The sequence below is a fragment of the Schistocerca cancellata genome, chromosome 3 (assembly GCF_023864275.1).
Source record: "Schistocerca cancellata isolate TAMUIC-IGC-003103 chromosome 3, iqSchCanc2.1, whole genome shotgun sequence".
Lineage (NCBI taxonomy): Eukaryota > Metazoa > Arthropoda > Insecta > Orthoptera > Acrididae > Schistocerca > Schistocerca cancellata.
In genome coordinates, this window is record NC_064628.1 from 151630742 (window position 1) to 151654644 (window position 23903).

The window sequence follows — 23903 nt, forward strand, 5'->3', positions numbered from 1 at the left end:
CGTGAGCAGCTGCGGAAGGAGAGGTACTTAGTTCAAATCTTCCCTCGAGTGAAAATTTTACTTTATTTATCTCCGCAAAGTTATGATCTGTCCGTTCGTTCATTGACGTCTCTGTTCACTGTAATAAGTTTAGTGTCTGTGCTTTGCGACCGCACCGCAAAAGCGTGCGACCGTGCGATTAGTAGACGAAAGGACGTGCCTCTCCAATGGGAATCGAAAACTTTTGATTGCAAGTTCATATGTCAACCGATTCCTCTACAGGAAAGCACGTCTGATACGTTCTATACGACACTGGTGACGGCATGTGCGTCACATGGCAGGAATATGTTGTCGTCCCACCTAACTTGTGCGCTTGGCGAATGGGTAAAAAGATTCTTCTACCTTGCCCGATTTAGGTTTTCTTGTGGATGTGATAATCACTCCCAAAAAGTGATGAAAACATAAGAAATTGTCACATAAACTGAAAATGAAGAATTAAACTTTTCACTCGAGGGAAGACTTGAACCAAGGACCTCTTGTTCTGCAGCTGCTCACGCTAACGACGGGACCACGGCGCTCCTTTGCTCACATTCTCCTTGATGTTGCCTATCTTGAACATGGACTAATCATTTTGTATATTTTGCTTATTTTTTCATAGTTCCACATAACCTCTTCCTATTTTCTCGATTGATCTGTGTTCAGTTTTTCAAGGCTCATCCACTGTGTCAACTTATAACTAAATCTGAGGGGGGTGCGACGGGGAGGTTCCCTTGTTAGCAGCAAATACGTGCACGCGCCACGTCAGGCGTTAGGATTTAATATAAGACTCTATCGGCGTAGCTCAATATTCATTCATTCCTACAGCTTCATCCTTTATATAGTGGCTAAGTAGTTTACAATCATGTGAATGCTTGTCCTTCAGGGTTCACAGGATAATTTTTCAGGCCTCTGGTAGAGTAATATAAGACTGTTGGTAGATGGTACTTTGAATTAGGCCGTGAGATGTGCTCACATGAGCCACCTGCAAAGACAGTTATGCAGGTTCAGTTTTCATCCAAAGTTAGGATGAATGCATCAGAATGTCTGTTCCTTTCTCAAATCAAAGTGTCCTGTCTTACTACCAATACTTCAAACAGCATGATAGAAATGCAATGTCGCATACTGTATGTTTTTAACAAGTCAGTGTATAAAATATGCACATGTACAAATCGCCTCAGTGAGAATGCAACTCCATTAAAGAATACCTTACTGCTGTCATAGTTAGCTGTTGTAATGATTGCAACAATAAAGATAATGATGATGATGTTTGGTTTGCGGGGCGCTCAACTGCGCGGTCATCAGCGCACATACAAATTCCCAATTTGTACACAGTCGAATCTAGACACTTTCACGAATGATGATGAAAACACAACTATAAAGAACCTGTGTCGAACGCATATACATGGTGACGCAGAAACGTTGTGACAAACTTCGAGGGGTTGTAGGGGACGCTTTGAGCTACAAATTAAGGTTAGGAATCCGTGTCTTGAAATGTCACCCAACAACGCTACAGAGCCTCGAAGTTATGGGCGCCAGCGCTTGACACTAGAACAGCCCTTCAGCAGCAAATGTCATTTTGTACGCTGACCGGACCATAGCGTTGTTTGTTATTCAGTGACCGCCTCTGGTTGCCACGACAGTCAGTGGAGAAGACAGAGCAAACTGCTGCTTATACAGGCCCTGTTTCCTATGAATACGGCGCACTTTTGTCTTAATGGATTTATTTTCTTGTGTATACCGAAAAAAATGGAATTTTTATAGGTTTCCAGGAGAAAAATAAACTGCAGATGCAAACCTGAGTCCGAAACCGTCATCCACTGACACGGCAGAGCACCGGATTCATAGGAGACGAGGCCTTCGTACACAGTAGCTATCTCCGTCTTCTCCGCTGCCGATCGAGGCAATCAGTTGTGGACACTGAATAACAAACATCATCTCGAGGCGTTCCACCTATGGTCCGTTAGTGTTTAAATTCACGTTTGTTGCCGAAGAGGTGGCCTAGTGGAAAGCGCCGGCACGTGTAAGATAGACACTCTGTACAGTCATTGTATAACTTTTCCGTACACCGGTTCACCTCCTCGATTTGTTCCTGGAGACACCACATACAACCTCTCGAAGCCTGTCTGGTATCTCTAGGATATCCTCCATACAAGGTAGTTTACATCAAGCTGTTGCTTCGAAAGTATAGAATCATCTCAGTTGAAGCTAGCTGATAGAAATTACGCTTGTTAGGCAATATAAGTTCCTTTGAGAAGGATTTGGTTCAAGTCACATGCATCACAACCTAATGTACATTGCATTTATGACTGTTCCGTCGGTTCTTGGTAGAATATTTTATACATTGCGAATGAAACACACACAACACTGGTGTAATATTCCACAATTACACCAGTGTCGAGACATTTCATTCATAACACATACAATTACACCAATGTTGTGTGTATTTCATTCATAATAAAATGTGCATAACAGTTCTTTTTCATGCTTCATAAATAAGAGGGTAACCATATAAAATTGTTACCTGCAATTAAAAAAAAGTCACTTAATTATAGCAAACAAGGTTTCCGGTATATGACTGTATATAAAGGGATCGTATTTCGCTGCATCTACATCTAGATTCGCTGTATAAAAGTACGTAATCTTTTTTTGAAAAATCATGGATTTTTTATCGTTATGGCAGATAAAAGTAAGCTACGCACGTGTGCCACATAGTAAAATACTCGGCGTTTTGCATATTTCTCTTGTTGGAAACATATTTCGTATCTTAAACCATTTATGCATTGAAACTTCCTGGCAGATTGAAACTGTATGCCTGACCAAAACTTGAACTCGGGACCCTTGCCTTTAGCGGGCAAGTGCTCTACCATCTGAGCTACCCAAGCACGACTCACTACCCCTCCTCACAGATTCAATTCTGCCAGTACGGATGGGTAGTGACTCGTGCTTGGGTAGCTCAGATGGTAGAGCACTTGCCCGCGAAAGGTAAAGGTCCCGAGTTTGAGTCTCGGTTCGCCACACAGTTTTAATCTGCCGGGAAGTTTCATATCAGCGCACACTCCGCTGAAGAGTGAAAATCTCATTCTGGCATTTATGCATTGTTATGAGTATGTCTTAGATGGGATGTCTATTATGTTAATATCACGAGAAAATAACAGAAAAATAAAGTGAATGCTAAATTTCACTGTATGAGAGGTTTTTGCTGTTACGGAAACATATGAAGTTCAATCCACCATTCTTAATGTTATGTGTTGTGGACTGACAAGACAGCCAGTGCACAGTGACGGGTAACCGAAAGGCACGCGTACACACACGCCGGCTGGCGTGAAGTCTGAAACAGGATACGTGATGAATGCTATAAAGAAAAGTACGTAGCTGCTTTAATACTTAACTTTAATTCATCCTTGTGGTACATCGCTATTGTTGATACAAGTTAGACTCTCTCCAGATATGGTTAATGGCGCCTTGCTAGGTCGTAGTCATGGACTTAGCTGAAGGCTATTCTAACTGTCTCTCGGCAAATGAGAGAAAGGCTTCGTCAGTGTAGTCGCTAGCAAAGTCGTAGTACAACTGGGGGTGAGTGCTAGTACGTCTCTCTAGACCTGCCGTGTGGTGGCGCTCGGTCTGCAATTACTGACAGTGGCGACACGCGGGTCCGACACGTACTAATGGACCGCGGCCGATTTAAAGCTACCACCTAGCAAGTGTGGTGTCTGGCGGTGACACCACATTATGTACAACAGCTATTGTACCTCAGATCTTGAAGAAAAATCTTGAAGAAAACCTTCAGTATTTGAGAATGGAGCGTTTTGACAGTAAGTTTATAATAAGAAACATTTGCAAACTATACAGGACTGTTAACAAGTCCATAGTGACAACCATCCGCATCGTGAGTCCACAATTATTGCGAGACGAGAACGAATTGACCACGTTACTCGTTGAGGCAAGAAATGACGAGGAAGTATGAGTGCCGATGTGAGTCACAAAGACGACGGAGCGTCTGGGTGGAGAGCTCCGAGAACGGTCGAAACATGCAGACCGTTTTACACGGGGAGCGAAAGAAGCTATAAAGAATCGTGAGGAATACGGCATGAAAAAAAAAGCTATTACAGGTGCTGCAGGGGGCAGCAATTTACATAACACAGCAGGACGGCGCAGGGCACTGCAAGATGAGGACGATAGTGAAGTCAAGTGTGAGGGCGACCGGAGTAAGCGGCTGCTATTTGTGCCGTGTAAACGTCAACCAGGCTACCTGAAGCAACTGCCGAGAATTTATCGCAGGTGGTGAATACTGCTACCACCCTTAAAAATTTGATGTAGCTTCTCCCGGTATTACGTCTCCCGCTTTCGCTACCTACATTTCTGGTCTTATCAGTCAAGTCATAGCCACTCCTGACGCAAACGGAGAGTGCTGTCAGACCACTTTATGCAGTGAAACTCGGATGCTCCTGAGAGAAGCGAAAATCTCTCTCTCTCTAAAAAAAAAAAAAAAAAAGAAAAGTCTGTCACAGCAGGACTACTGACGACGTGATTTAGAAAGTTTATGTATACGTCGGGAGTAATCGGGATCTTCAGATGACGTTAACTCTTACTGTGGTCGCGACGTTAATCATGCAAGTCGCGTATCTTATTCCGTTACAAGATCATCCATTAAAAGAAAATAGTAATGACTGAGTTTGGTGAGAGAAGAAAAAATCTGGTCTATCCATCACTCCAAACTATGGATAGGGTAGGTGGCTGAATACGTGAAAAAAGGTACTAGAAAGCTTCCCCATCTGAAACACTAGATACTCTGTACCATTCTGATGGTAGATATAGTTTAATAAAATTCGTAATTTTTTGTTTGTTTGTTTGACTGGCATTTGAGCCATTTCTTTTGAAAAACTGCATGATCATTTCAGTAACACAAAAATGCTTTGTTAAATATACTTCGTGTATTCCTCCTTCCCGGTTATTACTCATCCGGCCGTAGAACTCCTATCCTTGGCACATGCTGTCAAATGCACTTCGTGAGCTAAAAAAAGTTCCGAATTCATCATCAAAAAAGTTTTGCATCAGCCCGGTTCCCAGAACTCCTGCAGATAGACATTGACTGCAGATATTGTATCACGGACACATTCCCTTTGACTGTTCAGAGATGTCACTAACCCCGCCCAAAGATGTAAACAACCGTACATTAGCAGCGCCTATTAGACGGAGGGGGTCCGACAGCCGATCAGTTCCAGTCATTCCACCAGGAAGGAGGTACACGGCTCGTGTTGTCTGTAGTTCAACCATGCCTAGACGGTCAATACCGCGGTTCGATAGCGTTCGCATTGTTACTTTGTGCCAGGAAGGGCTCTCAACAAAGGAAGCGTCCATGCGTCTCGGACTGAACCAAAGCGATGTTGTTCGGACATGGAGGAGATACACAGGGACAGGAAATGTCGATGACATGCCTAGCTCAGGCCACCCAAGGGCTACTACTGCAGTGGATGACCGCTACCTACGGACTACAGCTCGGAGGAACGCTGACAGCAACGCCACCATGTGGAATAATGCTTTTCGTGCAGCCACTGAATGTCGTGTTACGACTCAAACTGTGCGCAATAGGCAGCACGATGCACAACTTCACTCCCGACGTCCATGGTGAAGTCCATCTTAGCAACCACGACACCATGCAGCGCAGTATAGATGAGCCCAACAACATGCCGAATGGACCGCTCTGGAGTGGCATCATGTTCTCTTAACCGATGAGTGCCGCATATGCCTTGAACCAGATAATCGTTGGAGACGTGTTTGGAGGCAACCTGGTCAGGCTGAACGCCTTAGACACACTGTCCAGCGAGTGCAGCAAGGTGCACGTTCCCTGTTGTTTTGGGGTGGCGTTATGTGGGGCCGACGTACACCGCTGGTGGCTATGGAAGGTGCCGAAACGGCTGTACGATACGTGGATGCCATTCTCCGACCGATAGTGCAACCATATCGGCAGCATACTGGCGAAGCATTCGTCTTCATGGACGACAATTCGCACCCCCAACTCGCACTCCAAGTGAATGACTTTCTTCAGGATAACGACATCGTTCGACTAGAGTGACCAGTATGTTCTCCAGGCATGAACCCTATCGCACATGCCTGGGATAGATTAAAAAGGGCTGTTTATGGACGGCGTGACCCACCAACCACTCTCAGGGATCTACGCCGAATCGCCGTTGAGGAGTGGGACAATCTGGACCAACAGTGCCTTAATGAACTTGTGGATAGTATGCCACGACGAATACAGGCGTGCATCAGTGCAAGAGGACGTGCTACTGGGTATTAGAGGTACCGGTGTGTACAGCAGTCTGGACCACCACCTCTGAAGGTCTCGCTGTATGGTGGTACAACATGCAATGTGTGGTTTTCATGAGCAATAAAAAGGTCGGAAATGATGTTTATGTTGATCTCTATTCCAGTTTTCTATACAGGTGCCGGAACTCTCGGAACAGAGGTGATTCACAACTTTTTTTGATGTGTGTATTTCACGGTGAAGGTCTCTCTGTGCTGCACCTAAATTTGCAGAAGGAAATATAGAATTCGTTCTTTCTTTACAACGTTTCAAACGAACTAAAAAGTTTAAATAGATATGCTTTTTCCTCTTGGCCGATCCTTGCTTATGTTCTGTCTCAAATGATCTCACCCTTCATAAGTTTTAAATTCCTTCTCCTGTGGCCGTAGTTTTTGAAAGTTAATAACGCATTAATTGTAGGCATATTCATATGTGGAGGCTGAAATGCGTCCAATAAGGTCATCCATTATGTCCTAAAGATCAAATACGCAAAATTCTTCACATGGTCCCTCAAAAATTAGTCTACTGTTTTCACGTCTTATCTTATAAGCCAAACGACATTTCCCCCTCATACCCTTCTCTTTATCTCTCTATCTCATAAAACGATCTCGATTTTACTCATGAACCAAACCAGCGGAAGTACTAAAAAATGGTATAAGCCGAACCTGGGGAGATGGGAGTTGGTTCTACCGAACATTATCGAAGCTGAGCACATGTACATATTGTTTCTACAGTGGACATTAGGGGCATTCCCCTCTCCCTTACACAAACACTTAACTCGCTAAAAGTTTCACTTCTCGCATGAACAACGTAAGACGGGCACAGCTTTGCTTCACATACTTCTGAAGCACTATCTTAATTGCTGGCATTTGTTAACGGTATTCGGAAAGATATAAAAAGATACTTAATTAAACAGTACTGAGTCCAAAGTCTTCTGTCTAAGGAGCTAAGCTCACGAAGGCATCCACTTAGCGTCTCCTTATGAGCTTCAAGGTAACTGCTGAATTGAAATGAAACATGAAGTGACGACCGCGAAATGAGATAATCTTTTTTTTTTACTCTTGACTTTTAATGAGAGAGAGAGACTGGATCTACTGCTATTAACTGTAGCAGCATAATGGAAGAGGAACGTGAGCCGTTTTCTTGGTACCAGAAAAGTTTTATCCACCGCTTATAGACTTGGTGTAAACTCATTTTACCGCGAAATTAAGACCACGTTTGATATTTTGAAGCATTGTATGAGTGTTTGTTTTGATTGTACGAAAATACTTAACACATAATCAAAATTGCGAACAGCAGCAATCGAGAGAAAAGTTCCAGAGAAAAAGAAAAGCCTCGTAAAAATAAATGGACCTGGTCGTTAAGAGGTATTTATGCTCGCAAAGCCCGAACTCCTAGCGACGAGTTGGCGCTGCGCAGGCAGTCGTGCTTCGCAGATTTACTGTTATGCGTACGCTTCTGAGGTGAGGGTATAACTCCAGCCGTCGTAAAACAAACAACCCGAGAGAAGCAGTCAACGCCGTGTCGCGCGTGACTAACTTCGCACCTGAGGTTCCGCCTCGTGCGTTAGTTAGTTCCCTGCTGGTTGCTGGCGCACTTCATGCTGGCAATTTGGGTTCCACGAAGGATGAGCTCGCGGCCGCCGAGATAAAGCGCGTTGATTAAATCCAAGCATCGAGCAATAATCCACGGGCCCCTTGTACATCCATTTCGGTCTCCTAGATGACACTTACTGAGTGTCTCTAGTGATCCTCCTCGTTCATACTGCTTTTAAATATATTATAATTAAATGCAAAAACGCATCCTCCCTCCCCGACTTCCCGCCCCCTTGCACAGACGTACACACATAAAATGGGATGTTCCGTACCAGGGACACACAATGACGTGCACACACGCATGCAGATAAAGTACAAAAACGAATATGCAATCAAATGTTGGAGGAAATAGTTGAATTTACCGTCCCATCTGCGAATAGGTTATTAGAGTTGTCGCAAAACCTCGGAATGTGAATAAATCAGGGAAAGAAAATTATCTTTCTTGTTTTCAAAGCAACCATCTTGACACTTAAATTAATTAATTTAGTGAATGTATGTTTTGAAGTTAAGGCTCACTTTTTATAACCATATTTGTTTCAAATAAATATTATTTGGGAAAAATTCTTGCCTTGGACAGATACAATTTTCTTCATTTACACCCACACATATTTCGGTAAATATCGCCATGAAACTTTCTGACAGATTACTCGAACCTGGGAGCTTTGCCGTTCGTGGGTTATTGCTGGATCAACTGAGCGAACCAAGCACGACTCACGACGCGCCCTTACAGTTTCACTTTGCTCAGTACCTGTTTTACTCTCTTTCAAATCTCGCAGAAGTTTTCCTGCATATCTTTCGGTCCTTCACTCCACAAAGAACAGTGTACTGCTCCAGCAAGGATTGATCATACAAGAGTTTTGTAAGATGGACGCTACAGCTGACCTCGTGCTACGTCCCTAACGACATCGATATAGCCCAGATTTTTAACTCCAACTTCCCTTCCCACAGCTTAAATTCTAAATGTGGTGTGCACGTCAGATGCCAGGGTGATGGGCAGAGGCAAAGGGCAGATTACCACATGATACACCAGCCAACAGCGTCATTCCTCCGCGTTTGTTTCTAGCGTGCGCTATAAAGTGCGCGTAGAACATTTACCGTTGGTTTTCACGTTAGTATTGGCACGATGAAGGTAATTAGTCACTGTACTGCTCATTATAGGTGGCTTAAGGTATACGAGGTGTGTTAATAAAGATGGGATTTTCTGAAAGCATTTTTTTTGTTCATGAGTTTTATACGTTTAAAATAGTTCCGAATAGATTTTATAGACTTCTGTTGTCGCTTTTTCTTATTTCCAAAGCATTTAAAATCTCGTCTAGGTTCGTAAAATGATGTCGCCTATAATGTTTTCTTTACTTTTGGGAACAGAGAAAAGTCACACGGGGTCACATCTGACGACCATGGAGACTAGGGCATCATTGTAGTATTGTTTCTGGCGAAAAATTCCCAAAGAAGCAAGGAGGTGTGAGCAGGTGCATGATCGTAGTACAAAAGCTACAAATCCAGGCGTTTTTCGTCGGATTTCTTGACGCAAACGACATAGAACTTGTAAGTAATATACAACGTTGATCGTTGGAACATATGGTGCACTATGCGGTTAAAATCGAAGGATATATTTGACCGCATTTGTCGTGCGGTTTTCGGTCTTCGCTGCACAGATTGGGACGGTTACGCATCAGTTTCAGCATCATATCCGTAAATCTATGTTTCATCAGCGGCTATGACACGTTTCAGTAGTTCTACATTGTTGTTGACTTCACTGAGTGCCTCATGAGAAACTTGCATTAGCCGTAGTTTTTGTTTAAAATTCAAGAAACTCAGAATAAAATGTGATATTACAAGTTTCCTCCCCAAATATGGGAAAAAATTTCCCTGCATTGGTCAGTTGTTGTGCCAACATCATCAGCGACTTCTCTGATTGTGACCCGGTGATCGTTCATTACCACTCATTTCATTTTTTCCGCGATTTCATTTCTCGATGATGTGATGGGGCGTCCAGGGCTCTCATAATCTTCGGCGCCTTCACAGACTTCTTCGAAACGCTTGTATCACTCATAGCAGACTGTCGAAAACCATTCCTAAAGCTTTGGTAAACTTCATTCCGTCCTTAACTAAAATTTAATACAAGTTCTGTGATTCATTTTATACAAAATAAATAATAGCCGATACTACAGCCGACAGTAAACCGAGTATCAGACATGGTGAACACCGTACATATGCCTTCCAGAGATGTTTACTAACAAAAACGTAAAAAAAAGATTGGGTAAGTCGAATAGAATAGGCTAAATTAAAAAATTCCAATTACGTTTTGAACACACATTTTACACGTCATGGAATAATAAGCGACAGCGGTAGCTTATAGAGCATCTAAATTTGCCTGCAGGGAATCAGGAGCAGAAACGGTGGCTCACTGCAGTTCGAGTACTTACCTCAGCGTTGGCAGTTACCGGTGCAGGCTACAGTCGGAGTCGCAGGTGTGGGACAATGAGGTAAAATACATATGCGACGCCGCAAACCGCAAAATATGCTCCGTCCCTCTCTGCACGAAAAGCATAACGCGCCGCCGTCGTACTCGTAATTACGCACCACTATAGATAAAGACGTGTTTCTACAGGCAACTACAATCTGCACATGCATCCTCCCACCATTGTCCTCAGGAGGCACTGTTTCCACACGCTCCATCTTATTCTATACCGGCACTGTATTCAAGATGGTATTAACTGCAATAAGTCGTGCAGGAGTAAATATAACTGTCCACGTTTTAGCTCAAGAGCTCACAGAAACGTGAAGGAGAAGAAAACAGCGGTACAAATATTGAATACGAAATGAGATTTCTCGTAGAAATCATTTGGTTCCTCAAGCACGCTAAAAGTGTTGTTGGAAGAGGACGAGTGTCGTTCGAAAAGTAAATGAAGGAGTAAAACTACTTAAGAATTCCTGTTGAGACATGTTTTTTGTGGAGGTATGTACGGTTTATGCAACTAAATGACGGCAGTTCGTTTATTGCCATACACGTTTCGCTTCATTTCTTTGGTGTCCTGGATATGTATTCGTTAGTTTCCATACTCCAGCTGGCCGATTTCTGGCGTTCTTTTACCCACATGCGTCAAATCGCATATGTCAATTGCACTTTCCATTTTGTGATCGACATGCACTATGTGACCAAAAGTGTCCGGACACCTGGCTGAAAATGACTTACAAGTTCGTGGCGCCCTACATCGGTAATCCTGGAATTAAATATGGTGTTGGCCCACCCTTAGCCTTGCACTCTCTCAGGAATACGTTCAATCAGGTGCTGGAAGGTTTCTGGGGAATTCTTCACGGTGTGCTGCAGAGAGGAGAGATATCGATGTCAGTCTGTGAGGTCTGGCACAAAGTCGGCGTTCCAAAACACCCCAAAGGTGTTCTGTAGGATTCAGATCAGGACTCTGTGCAGGCCAGTCCATTACAGTGATGTTATTGTCGTGTAACCACTCCGCCACAGGCCGTGCATTATGAACAGGTGCTCGATTGTGTAGAAAGATGCAATCGCCATCCCCAAATTACTCTTCAACAGTGGGAAGCAAGAAGGTGCTTAAAACATCAATGTAGGCCTGTGCGGTGAGTTCCACGGAGCACTCCATTCTGCTCTCTCACGATGTCTAATGACTACTGAGGTCGCTGATATGGAGTACCTGTCATTAGGTGGCAGCACAATGCTCCTAATATGAAAAACGTATGTTTTTGGTGTGTCCGGATACTTTTGATAATATGGTGTATATTGTTGCTCACAAAATGGAAAGCGCAAGTGAAATATGCGAAGTGAAAAATGTAGTGAAAGCATGAAATCGTCCAGGAGGAGTATGGAAATTAACGAATACGTCTCCAGGACCACACACATAACAGCGCTGGAAATCGCCACTGATGATGATTCCCAAATAAATGAAGCGATACGCGTATGGCAATAAGCAAAGTGCCTTCAGTTAGTTGCATAGACGAATTTAAAGCAACTAAGGGAAAGACAGAAAATTTTTTTTGCTCTATACAGAAGTCAAATATATGTATGTAAGATGACATAACTGGCCATCTTAAATTAGAAGTAACATTGACAGACCAGGCACCTGGAGATCACTTTATTATGACTGTAGTATGCTTACTGCATTCATAGAAGGCAAATTTCTAAAGTTTTGTGTGAAACTGTACCTGCTATTTACGCCTTATACCTTCTAAGTACAGCGGTTCAAAATGGTTCAAATGGCTCTGAGCACTATGGCACTTAACATCTTAGGTCATCAGTCCCCTAGAACTTAGAACTACTTAAACCTAACTAACCTAAGGACATCACACACATGCATGCCCGAGGCAGGATTCGAACTTGCGACCGTAGCGGTCGCGCGGTTCCAGACTGAAGCGCCTAGAACCGCTAGGCGACACTGGCCCGCTATTTACAGTCATATTTGCACTTAATTACTAAAGCAAAAACTTATCATAGTCATAATGAAATTTAAATTCCTTTACAATACTCACTGTTCTGCAGTAAAATAAAGTTTAGCATGTCCATACTCTCAGTTACGTTACAGCGAGTTGATAAAAGCTATGGACTAGCGATATGCACATATACAGATACTTTTAATATCGCATACACAAGGTATAAAAGGGCAGTGCGTTTGGCGGAGCTGTCATTTGTCCTCAGGTGAGTCGTGTGAAAAGGTTTCCGACATGATTATGGCCGCACGAAGGGAAAGAACGAACTCTGAACACGGAATGGTAGATGGAGTTAGAGTGTAAGTCATTCCATTTCGGGTATCATTAGGGAATTCAATATTCCGAGATCCACAACGTCAAGAGTGTGCCAAGAATGCCACATTTCCGCCATTACCTCTCATCACGTACAAGACAGTGGCCAACAGCCTTCACTTAACGACCGTGAACAGCGGCGTATGTACAGAGTTGTCAGTGCTAACAGACAAGCAATACTGCTTGAAATAAGCGCAGAAATCAATGTTGGACGTACGACGAATGTATCCGTTAGGACATCGTGGCGAAGTCTTGCGTTAATGGTGTATGGCAGCAGCCGAACGATGCAAGTGCCTTTGCTGACAGAACGACATATCCTGCAGCGCCTCTCCTGGGCTCGTGACCATATCGGTTAAACCCTAGACGACTGGAAGACTGTGTCCTGGTCAGATGAGTTTCGATTTCAGTTGATAAGAGCTGATTGGTGGGGTTCGAATGTGGCGCAGAACACACGAAGCCGTGGAGCCAGGTTGTCAATTACGCACTGTGCAAGCTGGTGGTGGGTGGCTCCATAACGGTGAGGACTGTTTTTACGTGGAATGGACTGGGTCCTCTGGCCCAAGTGAACCAACCATTGGTTGTAAATGGTTGTGTTCGGTGACTTGGAGACCATTCAACGATGAAATCTTTACAAATGACGATGTGCCACTTCGCCGGGCCACAAACTGTTTGCGATTGGTTTGGAAGAACGTTGTGGACAGTTTGAGTGAAGGATTTGGCGAGCCAGACCGGCCGACATGAATCCCATCGACTATTTATGGAACGTAATCTAGAGGTCAGTTCGTGACAAAGTTCTGCACCAGCAATAGTTCTGCAATTGCGGATGGCTGTAGAGAGGGCATGACTCAACATTGCTGCAGTGGACTTCCAATGACTTGTTGAGTCCATGCCAAGTGGAGATGCTGAACTACGCCAGGCCAAAGGAAATCTAAAATGATATTAGGAGGTATCCCTTGACTTTCGTCACCTCCGTTGCCCCACTTCAAATGATATTGTTTTACTTTAAGTGTTTATTAGGAATTATGGAAGGGTATAGTGGTATTCGTGCCGCAAAACTTCAGAATATTTTGCCACTATTTACTTTCACAAATAAACTGATTCAACAACTGCGCTGTTGAATGAAAGTAGAATCAGAGCAGAATCAGCTAGCGGCAGTTGCTGAATTTCTTGGAAGAGGGTGGGGGAAAGTGCTTGTGGCCAGTAACATAATTCTCACGACTGTCAGTCCAACTTGCAAGACAGTGAGCCAGTAGGATGTTTCCGCAGGGCAGTTGACTAGCCAGCGTGATGGTGGAGGACGCATTTGCTGGTTTCGTTGCCAGTGGAAAGGAGGCTTAGCGCTTAAGAGAGAGAGAGAGAGAGAGAGAGAGAGAGGGAGAGAAGAGCGTGCCGCGACGTAACGCGCCGTTGACGGCCCTGCTCCTCCGCCGGCTGCGCTTCCCTCATTGCGCAAGTCTGCCTCGCGGCTGCTACGCTCGATAAACTACAACGGCGACGCACTCGTCAGCTTACAACATTCCACCTGTTGCTGCTGCCGGGACCGCTCGGCGTGTTACGCGTCGTGTAATCCGGTGGCGGGGATCCGGCATCAGCGCCGCGGGACGCGCCGGCGACGGCCGGCCCTCTGGCGCTGCCTCGCGGCTCGTTAATTGAAGCGAGCTGCCTCGGCGCCTCCGAATTACGGCGGCCGAAGTCGTTTCCTGTTGCGCAAAGGAAACGTTACGCTAATTGCAGTAATCGCGAGTTTTCTGCGTCGAGGAGGGGGTAGAGACACGGAAAGCTCGCAGCAGTTGTTGCAGCCAGCTCCTTAGCTCCGCCGGAGTAGGCGCGTTTTAGGAGGGGGAGATCCAGACGCGGGAGGTGCTTTCAAAACTCCCACAGTCACAGTGATACGCATCTAGCAACACATTTTGTCCTACGTATGATTGATTTTTTATCTACCAAAGTCCTCATTTTTTCCAAACAACAATATTGTCCCCTTCAAAGTAGGTCCCTTCGGTAACTACACACCGGCAGAGTCGTTTCTCCAAGTCTTGGTTGCAGCGCTGAAAGGCTTCAACTGGTAGGTCCTTTAATAAGTCGTTCATATTCTTTTGAATGTTCTCCGGAGTCCCAGCCGAGCGGTTCTTGGCGTTTCACTCCGGAACCGCGCGACAGCTACGGTCGGAGATTCGAATCCGGCGTCGAGCATGTATTTGTGTGATGTCCTTAGGTTAGTTACGTTCAAGTAGTTCTAAGTTCTAGGGGACTGATGACCTCAGATGTTAAGTCCCATAGTACTCAGAGCCACTTTAACCATGTCCGGAGTCCCAAAATAACGTCCTAATGAGACATTCTTCAATTTCTGAAAAAGAAAAAAAGATCACAATGACTCATGTCAGGTGAATAAGGGGCCGTGGAACAACAGGAATGCCTTCAAAGGTAAAAAAATTCCTGTTGGAAGTGGCCGTCTGACATGGGGCGTTGTCACGATGCAGGATAGACTTGTCTGCTATGCGCCGTTCCACCCGATTCACCCTTTTCCTGAGCCTTTCAAGGACACATATGTAAAACACTAGGTTGACAGTTTGTCCTGGGGGAACAGTCTCACAAGAGCACACACACGCTTTCGACGTTTTCGTCGATTTTTGAAGCTGAAGGTCTCCATGCACGGGGTTCATCTTCAATGTGTTGTTGGCCTCTCAAAAATGACTTGTGCCAGCGAAAGACTTGTGCTCTTGATAAGGAGTTTCAACGTTTCAAGAGCCACACCTCCGGATTCTCCAAGTTTAACACGAAATTGGATGGCATAACGTTGCTCTAGATTCTGTTGTTCCATTTTCGTAATGCACAACAAAAACATAACTTCACTGAGGCGCTCTCAAAAATCGTGTGGGGGCTGTACAGAGCTAGAAGTCGGACTGATCACCTGCAAGGGATGGACACACCGATCTACACGAGTGGAAAAATACAGCATTGTCAGATTGCTCGCAGAGTTCTCAATCTCATTACTTTTCCCGCCCATCTCATAAGATAAAAGCGGAACTCCTTTAATTTCAACGGTGTCATTTAGGTTACACATGCAGCATATCTGTCCCAGAGTCCGGTCTCTTCGATACTGAAGTCAGCCATCGACGGTATCCACAGGTGCAATGATTGCAGCTGCATCTCAGATAAGCGTTTGGAAACGTAATCCGGTGCAAGACGTTTGAATGCCCCGGAAAAGAAACTGCAGCTATGGTGTCGTACGTTGTTGATAGCACACGAGGCAGAACCCGCTCTGAGGCTGGCAGTGGGAGATGTGACGGCGGGCCGCGCCAGTCTGCGGCCGACTGGAGTGCAGACCACCTGCTGCAGGCGCACGTATTGCCACCACCGAGCCCGCGAGAGCAGACGCCTCGGCGAGACCAGCCGAGTTGGATAGCGGAGTTCCTTGAATGCATTAGCAGTCTTATCCGTAGCTTCTCTGTACTGTGATTGTTTACGGCGATTAGGCTCTGGCTAACGGATTTCTGCAATATGATTGGTCTCGCTCTATCACATTAAGTAAACACAAGTATCACCCCGATTACGCGTTTTTGTAATTATTTCTGCTTTTTGTCGAGGCACCCATCTATTCTTCGGCACTCACCCCGGTCCAACAACAACCTGTTTGAGTAGACGGGTAAAATGCAGTATATGGGCTACAAGAACCAAGTGGGAATTATAAGAATGGAACGCCAAGAGGGTTTTCCACCAATTCGAAAAGATATAACTTTAAAATGTTCCACATAACTAACCTTAATTATCATAATAAGCAACGAATACGAAAAGAAACTGTCAAAAGTAAACACTCAGTTGTTTTAAGGAGTTGGTTTCGCTTTGGAATATAATTTTAAAATTTTTCATAAAATTAACCTTTACTTTCAAAGTGAGCAACGAATACAAGAATAAACTGGCAAAATGTACACAACCAGTCGTTTTAAAGATGTGGTTTCGCTTAGGAACCTCCAGGACGTACAGTTTTAAATCACCCATCATTTCATGTGCTATATTTGAAGGCAAATTCGCTTTTTTCCTAGACACAATCCCACATCTCGAAACTTCCACGAACTCATTAAGCCTAAAACAAATTATAATCCCAAATAACATGAGAAAATGGGCCTAAAATTTAATAAGTTTTGTATCAAATCTACGTTTTGCCCCAGCGAAACCACTCAAGTCAAAGATATTGTCAATATGCTCACTACTAAAGAAATGGATGTCTCTGTCTTGCAACGACATCGTTGTTCCATGTTAAAGAGACTGGTACTTAAAAAAAAAGATTGTTCCATGGAGAAACCACTGTTAATCAAAGGATTAAAAATGGCATAAGACAAGGATGAAGTATTTCGCCTCTGCTGTTAAACCTACACCTCAAAGAGGCAATGACTAAAATGAAATAAAAACTCCGGAATTGGATTAACTTTTACGCAAAAATGCTATTAACTGATGACGTTGTTATCGTCAGTGAAAGTTTAACGAGCATTTAATATGGACTGAAAGTAAAATAACGAGGAATAGCGTAGCAGAAATAAGATTAGCGAAAAACGTATCATCAAAATCGGAGACTACGAAGAAGACGAAGTAAAAATCTTCCGCAACCTCGCGAGCAAACATACGGCTTAATTTGAGGAAGGAATGTATTATACGTCTGGAGCACAGCGTTATATGGATGTGAATCATGGACTATGGGAAAAGCGGAAGGGAAGACAGCTGAAGCGTTTGACATTTTGTATTACAGAATTATAGAAAGTAGTTGAAAATTAGATGCACTGCTTGGAAATAAAGAGGTCACTTTCCGCGGTAGGTTAGGTACACGCAAGTCGCCGGAGAGGCGCCCAATTGAAAGACTTGCATCAGCGCTTTGAGCCACATGGAATTAACATTATTATTATCATAGTAGAGGAGTGAATAAATTACATGATCGAAAGGCAGGAAGACTTAGTGGAAGACGGCAGCTGATACTCGACTTAAATGACTATGATGTAAGTAGAGGGAAAGACGCACTATCGATCACTTACACAATCTGCGGCCTGTCACTGCAATTAAACAGAACCGTCAGCAATTTATGATTATCTATTTGGAGCGATTTAATATCTGTCTCAAATGGCTTATAAATAAAAATTACGGTACGTATTGATTCATTTCGTATAAAACTTACACGAATATATGGCTGAATGGTTGAACGGTAAATGTTGGTTGCCGTTTGTAGAAATTAACCACTCATGTTGGAGAATGGGGAATGATATATGCCATACGCACTTATATTTCTCAAAGAGCATCAGTACAATAATGTTTTGTAATAATGCAAAAGTCACATTATTGACTGTGTGCGTAAGTTGCTGTATTTACTGTATGTATTCCTAACTCTGGCCTAAATTCTTCCCACGCTGAGGTATTAATACGCAAAAGTGTGACAGCATCTGCGGATGATTATCTTCGTTCTTCTGAACATAATGAAAACAATTTTTCCAGTGGCATGTGTCACAATTTTAAATGTTTGCCAGAGGAATACAGAGAGAGAGAGAGAGCGAGAGAGAGAGAGAGAGAGAGAGAGAGAGAAAGAGAGAGAGCGAGAGAGGGAGGGGGGCGGGGGTGAGAGGAAGTGGGAGGAAGAACATATACCATTGGTCATGATATTATTTTTCTGGTGATTATGCTGACTTTAAACTCTGAACAAACAATGAATGTATGTGTGTGTGTGTGTTTGTGTGTGTGTGTGTGTGTGTGTGTGTGTGTGTGTGTGTGCGAACACTGACACCTAGCACCTCCGTCTGGGATACAAAATACGCTACATATTCGCTGCTGCTAGCTAGACAGCACAATGTATACATTTCTGTCAAAGAGCTTTCCCAATCACGAATTTCGTACAGGTCGTTGGTGCAATGCTTTAAACTCAAGCTCCTCCATTCTTGTACATGTTCTTCGTCATTAGATTTGTAGTTAATGACTTGATATCGTTCCAAAGCAACTGCAGTATCTAGTCATGTAAACTGTTCAGAAAAAAATTATTTGCATGTTGGTAATTCTTCTTGAATTATTGTACGAAAAGATGAGAAGTACGTTTCATATGCACTTATCGGTACTTTCCAGCATGCCTGAGAAAAAAGTTAAGAAACCTCAAAATGTTAAACAGTAGTTGAAAAAAATCGTGGCATGCATCTTTACTTCAGCACAAGGCTTTTTTTTTTTTGCTGTTGAGGCTTTCTTTCAATACCTATAGGTTTAAATAGAGGAAAGTTCTTTGGTCTCCGGGCCAGTAATACTCTTGAGACGTCCCGATGTTTGGACGAGTTTTTTTCTTGTGGCGAGAAGACAGTATGACACTTGTAGATACATAGCGGTATCTCAACGCGAAGTCTAGTTATACGTTCCTATGTGTTCCAGAAGAGAGCAGCTATTAGTCTAGAAGGATAGCATGTACATACTGCTTCCAGTAGCTCTTCGTATACTGATATAGTGTGACAGTTAAATTGACTTGCTCGCAGTCTGCTTGACCACTGCCGTCGGTGTTCCAGTGGCGAGCGGACATGAAGGGCTGGTTCGACGCCTTCAGGAGCGATGGCGGGCCCACCCTGTACAGCCAGAGCAACCGGACATCCGTCACGGGGGACGTCACCACGGTCACGGTCTGCCTCGTCTTCTTCACCGTCTTCCTCGCTTTCCTCATCATCTTTCCCGGCGTGCGCAAAGAGGTAAGCAACTTAGTACAGTTTAGGCTGGGTCATGCATGAAGTATAAAAAGTCTAGACATTCTAGTCAGACTAGAAAAGTGTGGTTGCGTAGTGATTCCATGGGCATATGACTTTCCTGTGGAAATAATGAAAAGAGGTGGTGCACTGGTCAAAATTTTCACTCTATCAACTATCGTACTGCTCAGTTTCCTTAAGCTCACAAATACTGCGTAGTTGCAGGGTGTGTGTGGTTCGAATCCCACTCTCTAGCCGGTATTAGTAACATAAAAGCAGAGAAAATCTATAATTTTGCGTAATGTTGTAGGTATTTCCATAAAAAGCAGAAAAAGACACCTCTAATTTCACAATAATACCATGGTCCGTGCGACACTGATCGCCACTCTACATAAAACGTAATTTAACGACAATATTGATGGGCATGTGTACTGCATACCACTTTCCTGACCATTAATATTAGGCTTAGATACCTGATCCGGGTTGTCGTCATAAGGTTGCGCGGAGCCCGTTCTATTACTGCCATCAACGGGAAAATTTCCGTCGATATCTGTGAACTAGTCACGATGCTACCCGTTAGACAGACCTCATGATCCGTTAGCCACAGTGGTGGTTGCTTCTCGTCATAAAAACATAATTAGGTAATACTCGTGATTTTGCTCTGTAAAGCTGTTGACATGCTCAGAAAGACTGTCATTTTCAGGGAGTAACACTGTTTTGGTCTTCAGTCCGAAGACTGGTTGGATGCAGCTCAAGCTAATCTCTGTGCAAGTCCACTTCATCTCCGTATAATTACACCAACCTGCATCCACTTAAACCTGCTTCCTGTGGCCATGCGCTGTCTCTCTGTACAATTTTATCCTCTCATATTCCCCCCCCCCCCCCCCCTTTATCAAACTGACAACTCTTCAAGCTTCAGAATGTGTCCTACCAGCTAGTCTCCTCTTTTTGACAAATTGTGCCTTGCGCATGTTTTCTACCCAGTTCGATTCAGCACGTCTTCATCCGTTATCCGATACACTCGTCTAGTGATTAACACTCTTTGTAGCACCATATATCAAATGCTTGTAACCTCCCTTCTCTCCCTTTCTCAGCTTTGATTGTGGAAGTTTTTAACTTCCGTACAAGGCAACATTCCAGACAAATGCCTCGAGAAAAGACTTCGTAACTCGCTTTTATATTCCTTGTAAGGAAACTTCTCTTTTTCATAAACGCTTTTTCTGATTTTTCCAACAGGCGTTTTATGTCCTCTCAACTTGGGCCATCGTAAATTGTTTGGCTATCCAAATAGTTAAATTCAACTACTACTTTCAGTGTCTCACTTCCTAGTCTAATTTATTTCATTATTATTATTTGCATTACGTACGGTCATAAATCAGGATTGCCGGACGTGGATGTGAAGTCTGCTTCTAAAAGCCCCGCTGTCGCACCTAAGCTGTTATGCAGAGTTCCTTTCTGACACCGAAAATGTGTCCAAACACAGGTCTAAATCAGCTGCCAGAAAGTTGAAAAACCAGTTCACGACATTCGAACGATTTATCAGACTCACTTACGTGAACTATATCTTGATCAACTGTTCCGCACGGAATAAATTCCCCTCTTGAAGATACAAAATGAATTCCTCAGGTAACAGGATAGAATTTACAGTTGTTTGTCGGTGGCTCTGTTGATCCCAATAAATGTTGTCAGAGACGTTGCGAGTGTTTAGAACTCTACATGCTAAGCTGAACTCTGAGTCGTAATTCGAATCACACGTGTAGCTTTCGTGGCACAGAAGCGCTCGGCGAACACACCCCGTCTGCCGACTTGTAAGTGTGCATACCGGAAAGTTGGCGATATAAAGCCGACGTAAATCTCTCAGACTTCGCGTGCACGGCGCCGGGAATTGCAAATGTGTATTTAAGGCCAGACACCGAGGCTGGAGATCTCCGGACGGCGTCGCAAAGGGGACTCACGACGCCAGGCCACTCTTTCCGCCGCGCTATCGGCGTCGCCTTTTGCAGAAGGGCAAGTCTTTACGCAGCACCAGCGCCAGTTAGTTCCCAGGTGTTCACAGTGCCGAGCAGCCAGGCGTCCTGAACAAAAATGTGGAAACATCGCGAGAAGTGCACGCTTTAACATAAATGCACATGCTAGCCGAGCCTGCAGATTGCGCCGTTATACACTACTGGCCATTAAAATTGCTACACCAAGAAGAAATTCAGATGATAAACGGGTATTCATTGGACAAACATATTATACTAGAACTAACATGTGATTACATTTTCACTCAATTTGGGTGCATATTTCCTGAGAAATCAGTACCCAGAACAATCACCTCTGGCCGTAATAACGGCCTTGATACGCCTGGGCATTGAGTCAAAAAGAGCTTGGATGGCGTGTACAGGTACAGCTGCCCATGCAGCTTCAACACGATACCACAGTTCATCAAGAGTAGTGACTGGCGTACTGTGACGAGCCAGTTGCTCGGCCACCATTGACCAGACGTTTTCAGTTGGTGAGAGATCTGGAGAATGTGCTGGCCAGGGCAGCAGTCGAACAATTTCTGTATCCAGAAAGGCCCATAAAGGACCTGCAACATGCGGTCGTGCATTATCATGCTGAAATGTAGGGTTTCGCAGGGGTCGAATGAAGGGTAGAGCCACGGGTCGTAACACATCTGAAATCTAACGTCCACTGTTCAAAGTGCCGTCAATGCGAACAAGAGGTGACCGAGACGTGTAACCAATGGCACCCCATACCATCACGCCGGCTGATACGCCAGTATGGCGATGACGAATCCACGCTTCCAATGTGCGTTCACCGCGATGTCGCCAAACACGGATGCGACCATCATGATGCTGTAAACAGAACCTGGATTCATCCGAAAAAATGACGTTTTGCCATTCGCGCACCCAGGTTCGTCGTTGAGTACACCATCGCAGGCGCTCCTGTCTGTGATGCAGCGTCAAGGATAATCACAGCCATGGTCTCCGAGCTGATAGTCTAGGCTGCTGCAAACGTCGTCGAACTGTTCGCGCAGATGGTTGTTGTCTTGCAAACGTCCCCATCTGTTGACTCAGGGATGGAGACATTGCTGCACGATCCGTTACAGACATGCGGATAAGATGCCTGTCATCTCGACTGCTACTGATACGAGGCCGTTGGCATCCAGCACGGCGTTCCGTATTACCCTTCTGAACCCACCGATTCCATATTCTTCTAACAGTCATTGGATCTCGACCAACGCGAGCAGCAATTTCGCGATACGATAAACCGCAATCGCGATAGGCTACAATCCGACCTTTATCAAAGTCAGAAATGTGATGGTACCCATTTCTCCTCCTTACACGAGGCATCACAACAACCTTTCACCTGGCAACGCCGGTCAGCTGCTGTTTGTGTCTGAGAAATCGGTTGGAAACTTTCCTCATGTCAACACGTTGCAGGTGTCGCCACCGGCGCCAACCTTGTGTGAATGCTCTGAGAAGCTAATCATTTGCATATCACAGCATCTTCTTCCTGTCGGTTAAATTTCGCGTCTGTAGCACGTCATGTTCGTGGTGTAGCAATTTTAATGGCCAGTAGTGTATGTGACCACTAATGGCACCTGCGGAACGTCGTCAATAGGCTGCAAGTGTCAGTCGTGGCCAGAAGAGTGTTCTGTGTAGTTGTGAGTGCGTTATCTCTGAGCTAAGTGAATTCGAACATGGGCAAACTCTTCGTACTCGTATGGTGGCTGCCAAGTTACCCGAAGTTTTTGTTTTTGAAGAGGAACCGGATATTTGTACCGCACACAAGGAAAACCAGAAATATCATCTGCTAAGCCGCAACGAGGACGAAAGTGTACGCCGAATGATCGAGACCGACGGTTCACGGAGGAGGATTGTGACGAGAAAATGCGGCACTAGCCCTCTGAGGGTTTCGTACAAACGCAGTTAAGTGTACAGACAGTTCGTCCTTCCCAGGAATCGAGAATCTCGGCGATTTTTGCCTGTTGTCGGCATTAATACTGATATGATATCGGTCTCGGGAATTCCAAGACATACAAGAATATTTTAATTTTAATTTTGAAGCGCGGTAACAGATGGCAAAAGGAATATTTTTCGTCTGGTATAATTACAAATTAACAATCTTTGTACTGTGAAATGTTGCTTCTTGCCAAATTACGTGATTCTACGTCAACGGGTTTTGCACGTTTTGATGAGTGAGTTAGCGAGTGTCAAAATTTGTCACACAAGTGTTTGTATCTTTTGATTGCACTGATTTAGATGTTTACAACTACTCCACCACCATGGGCCTATAGATCTCAGAATGTGACCGAAATTGTAGCTTGATATCTCTACCCGTTCCTGAGAAAAAGGGGCCTCAACTGACGGCCGGACAGACAGACAGTCCGTTAACAAATGACAAAAAATTTGTTTCGTTTGATTAAATTACAAATTAACAATTTTCGAATTTTTCCTTTAGTTCTAGCGTGAAACTCTCCTTCTTGCCAAATTTCATCATTGTAAGCCAACGGATAGCACCCCATGGATTTTGATG

General features: G+C 44.2%; 1 protein-coding gene across 1 annotated transcript in view; it reads left to right on the forward strand.

Annotated features, from left to right (window-relative positions):
- Window positions 1-23903, forward strand: part of LOC126174772 (dual oxidase maturation factor 2-like) — a 714319-nt gene that overhangs the window by 106432 nt on the left and 583984 nt on the right. The window contains exon 2 of the mRNA XM_049921113.1: window positions 19209-19385. Within this exon, the coding sequence (XP_049777070.1) occupies window positions 19221-19385 (165 nt within the window). The 5' untranslated portion in view covers window positions 19209-19220. The remainder of the gene's footprint in view (window positions 1-19208; window positions 19386-23903) is intronic.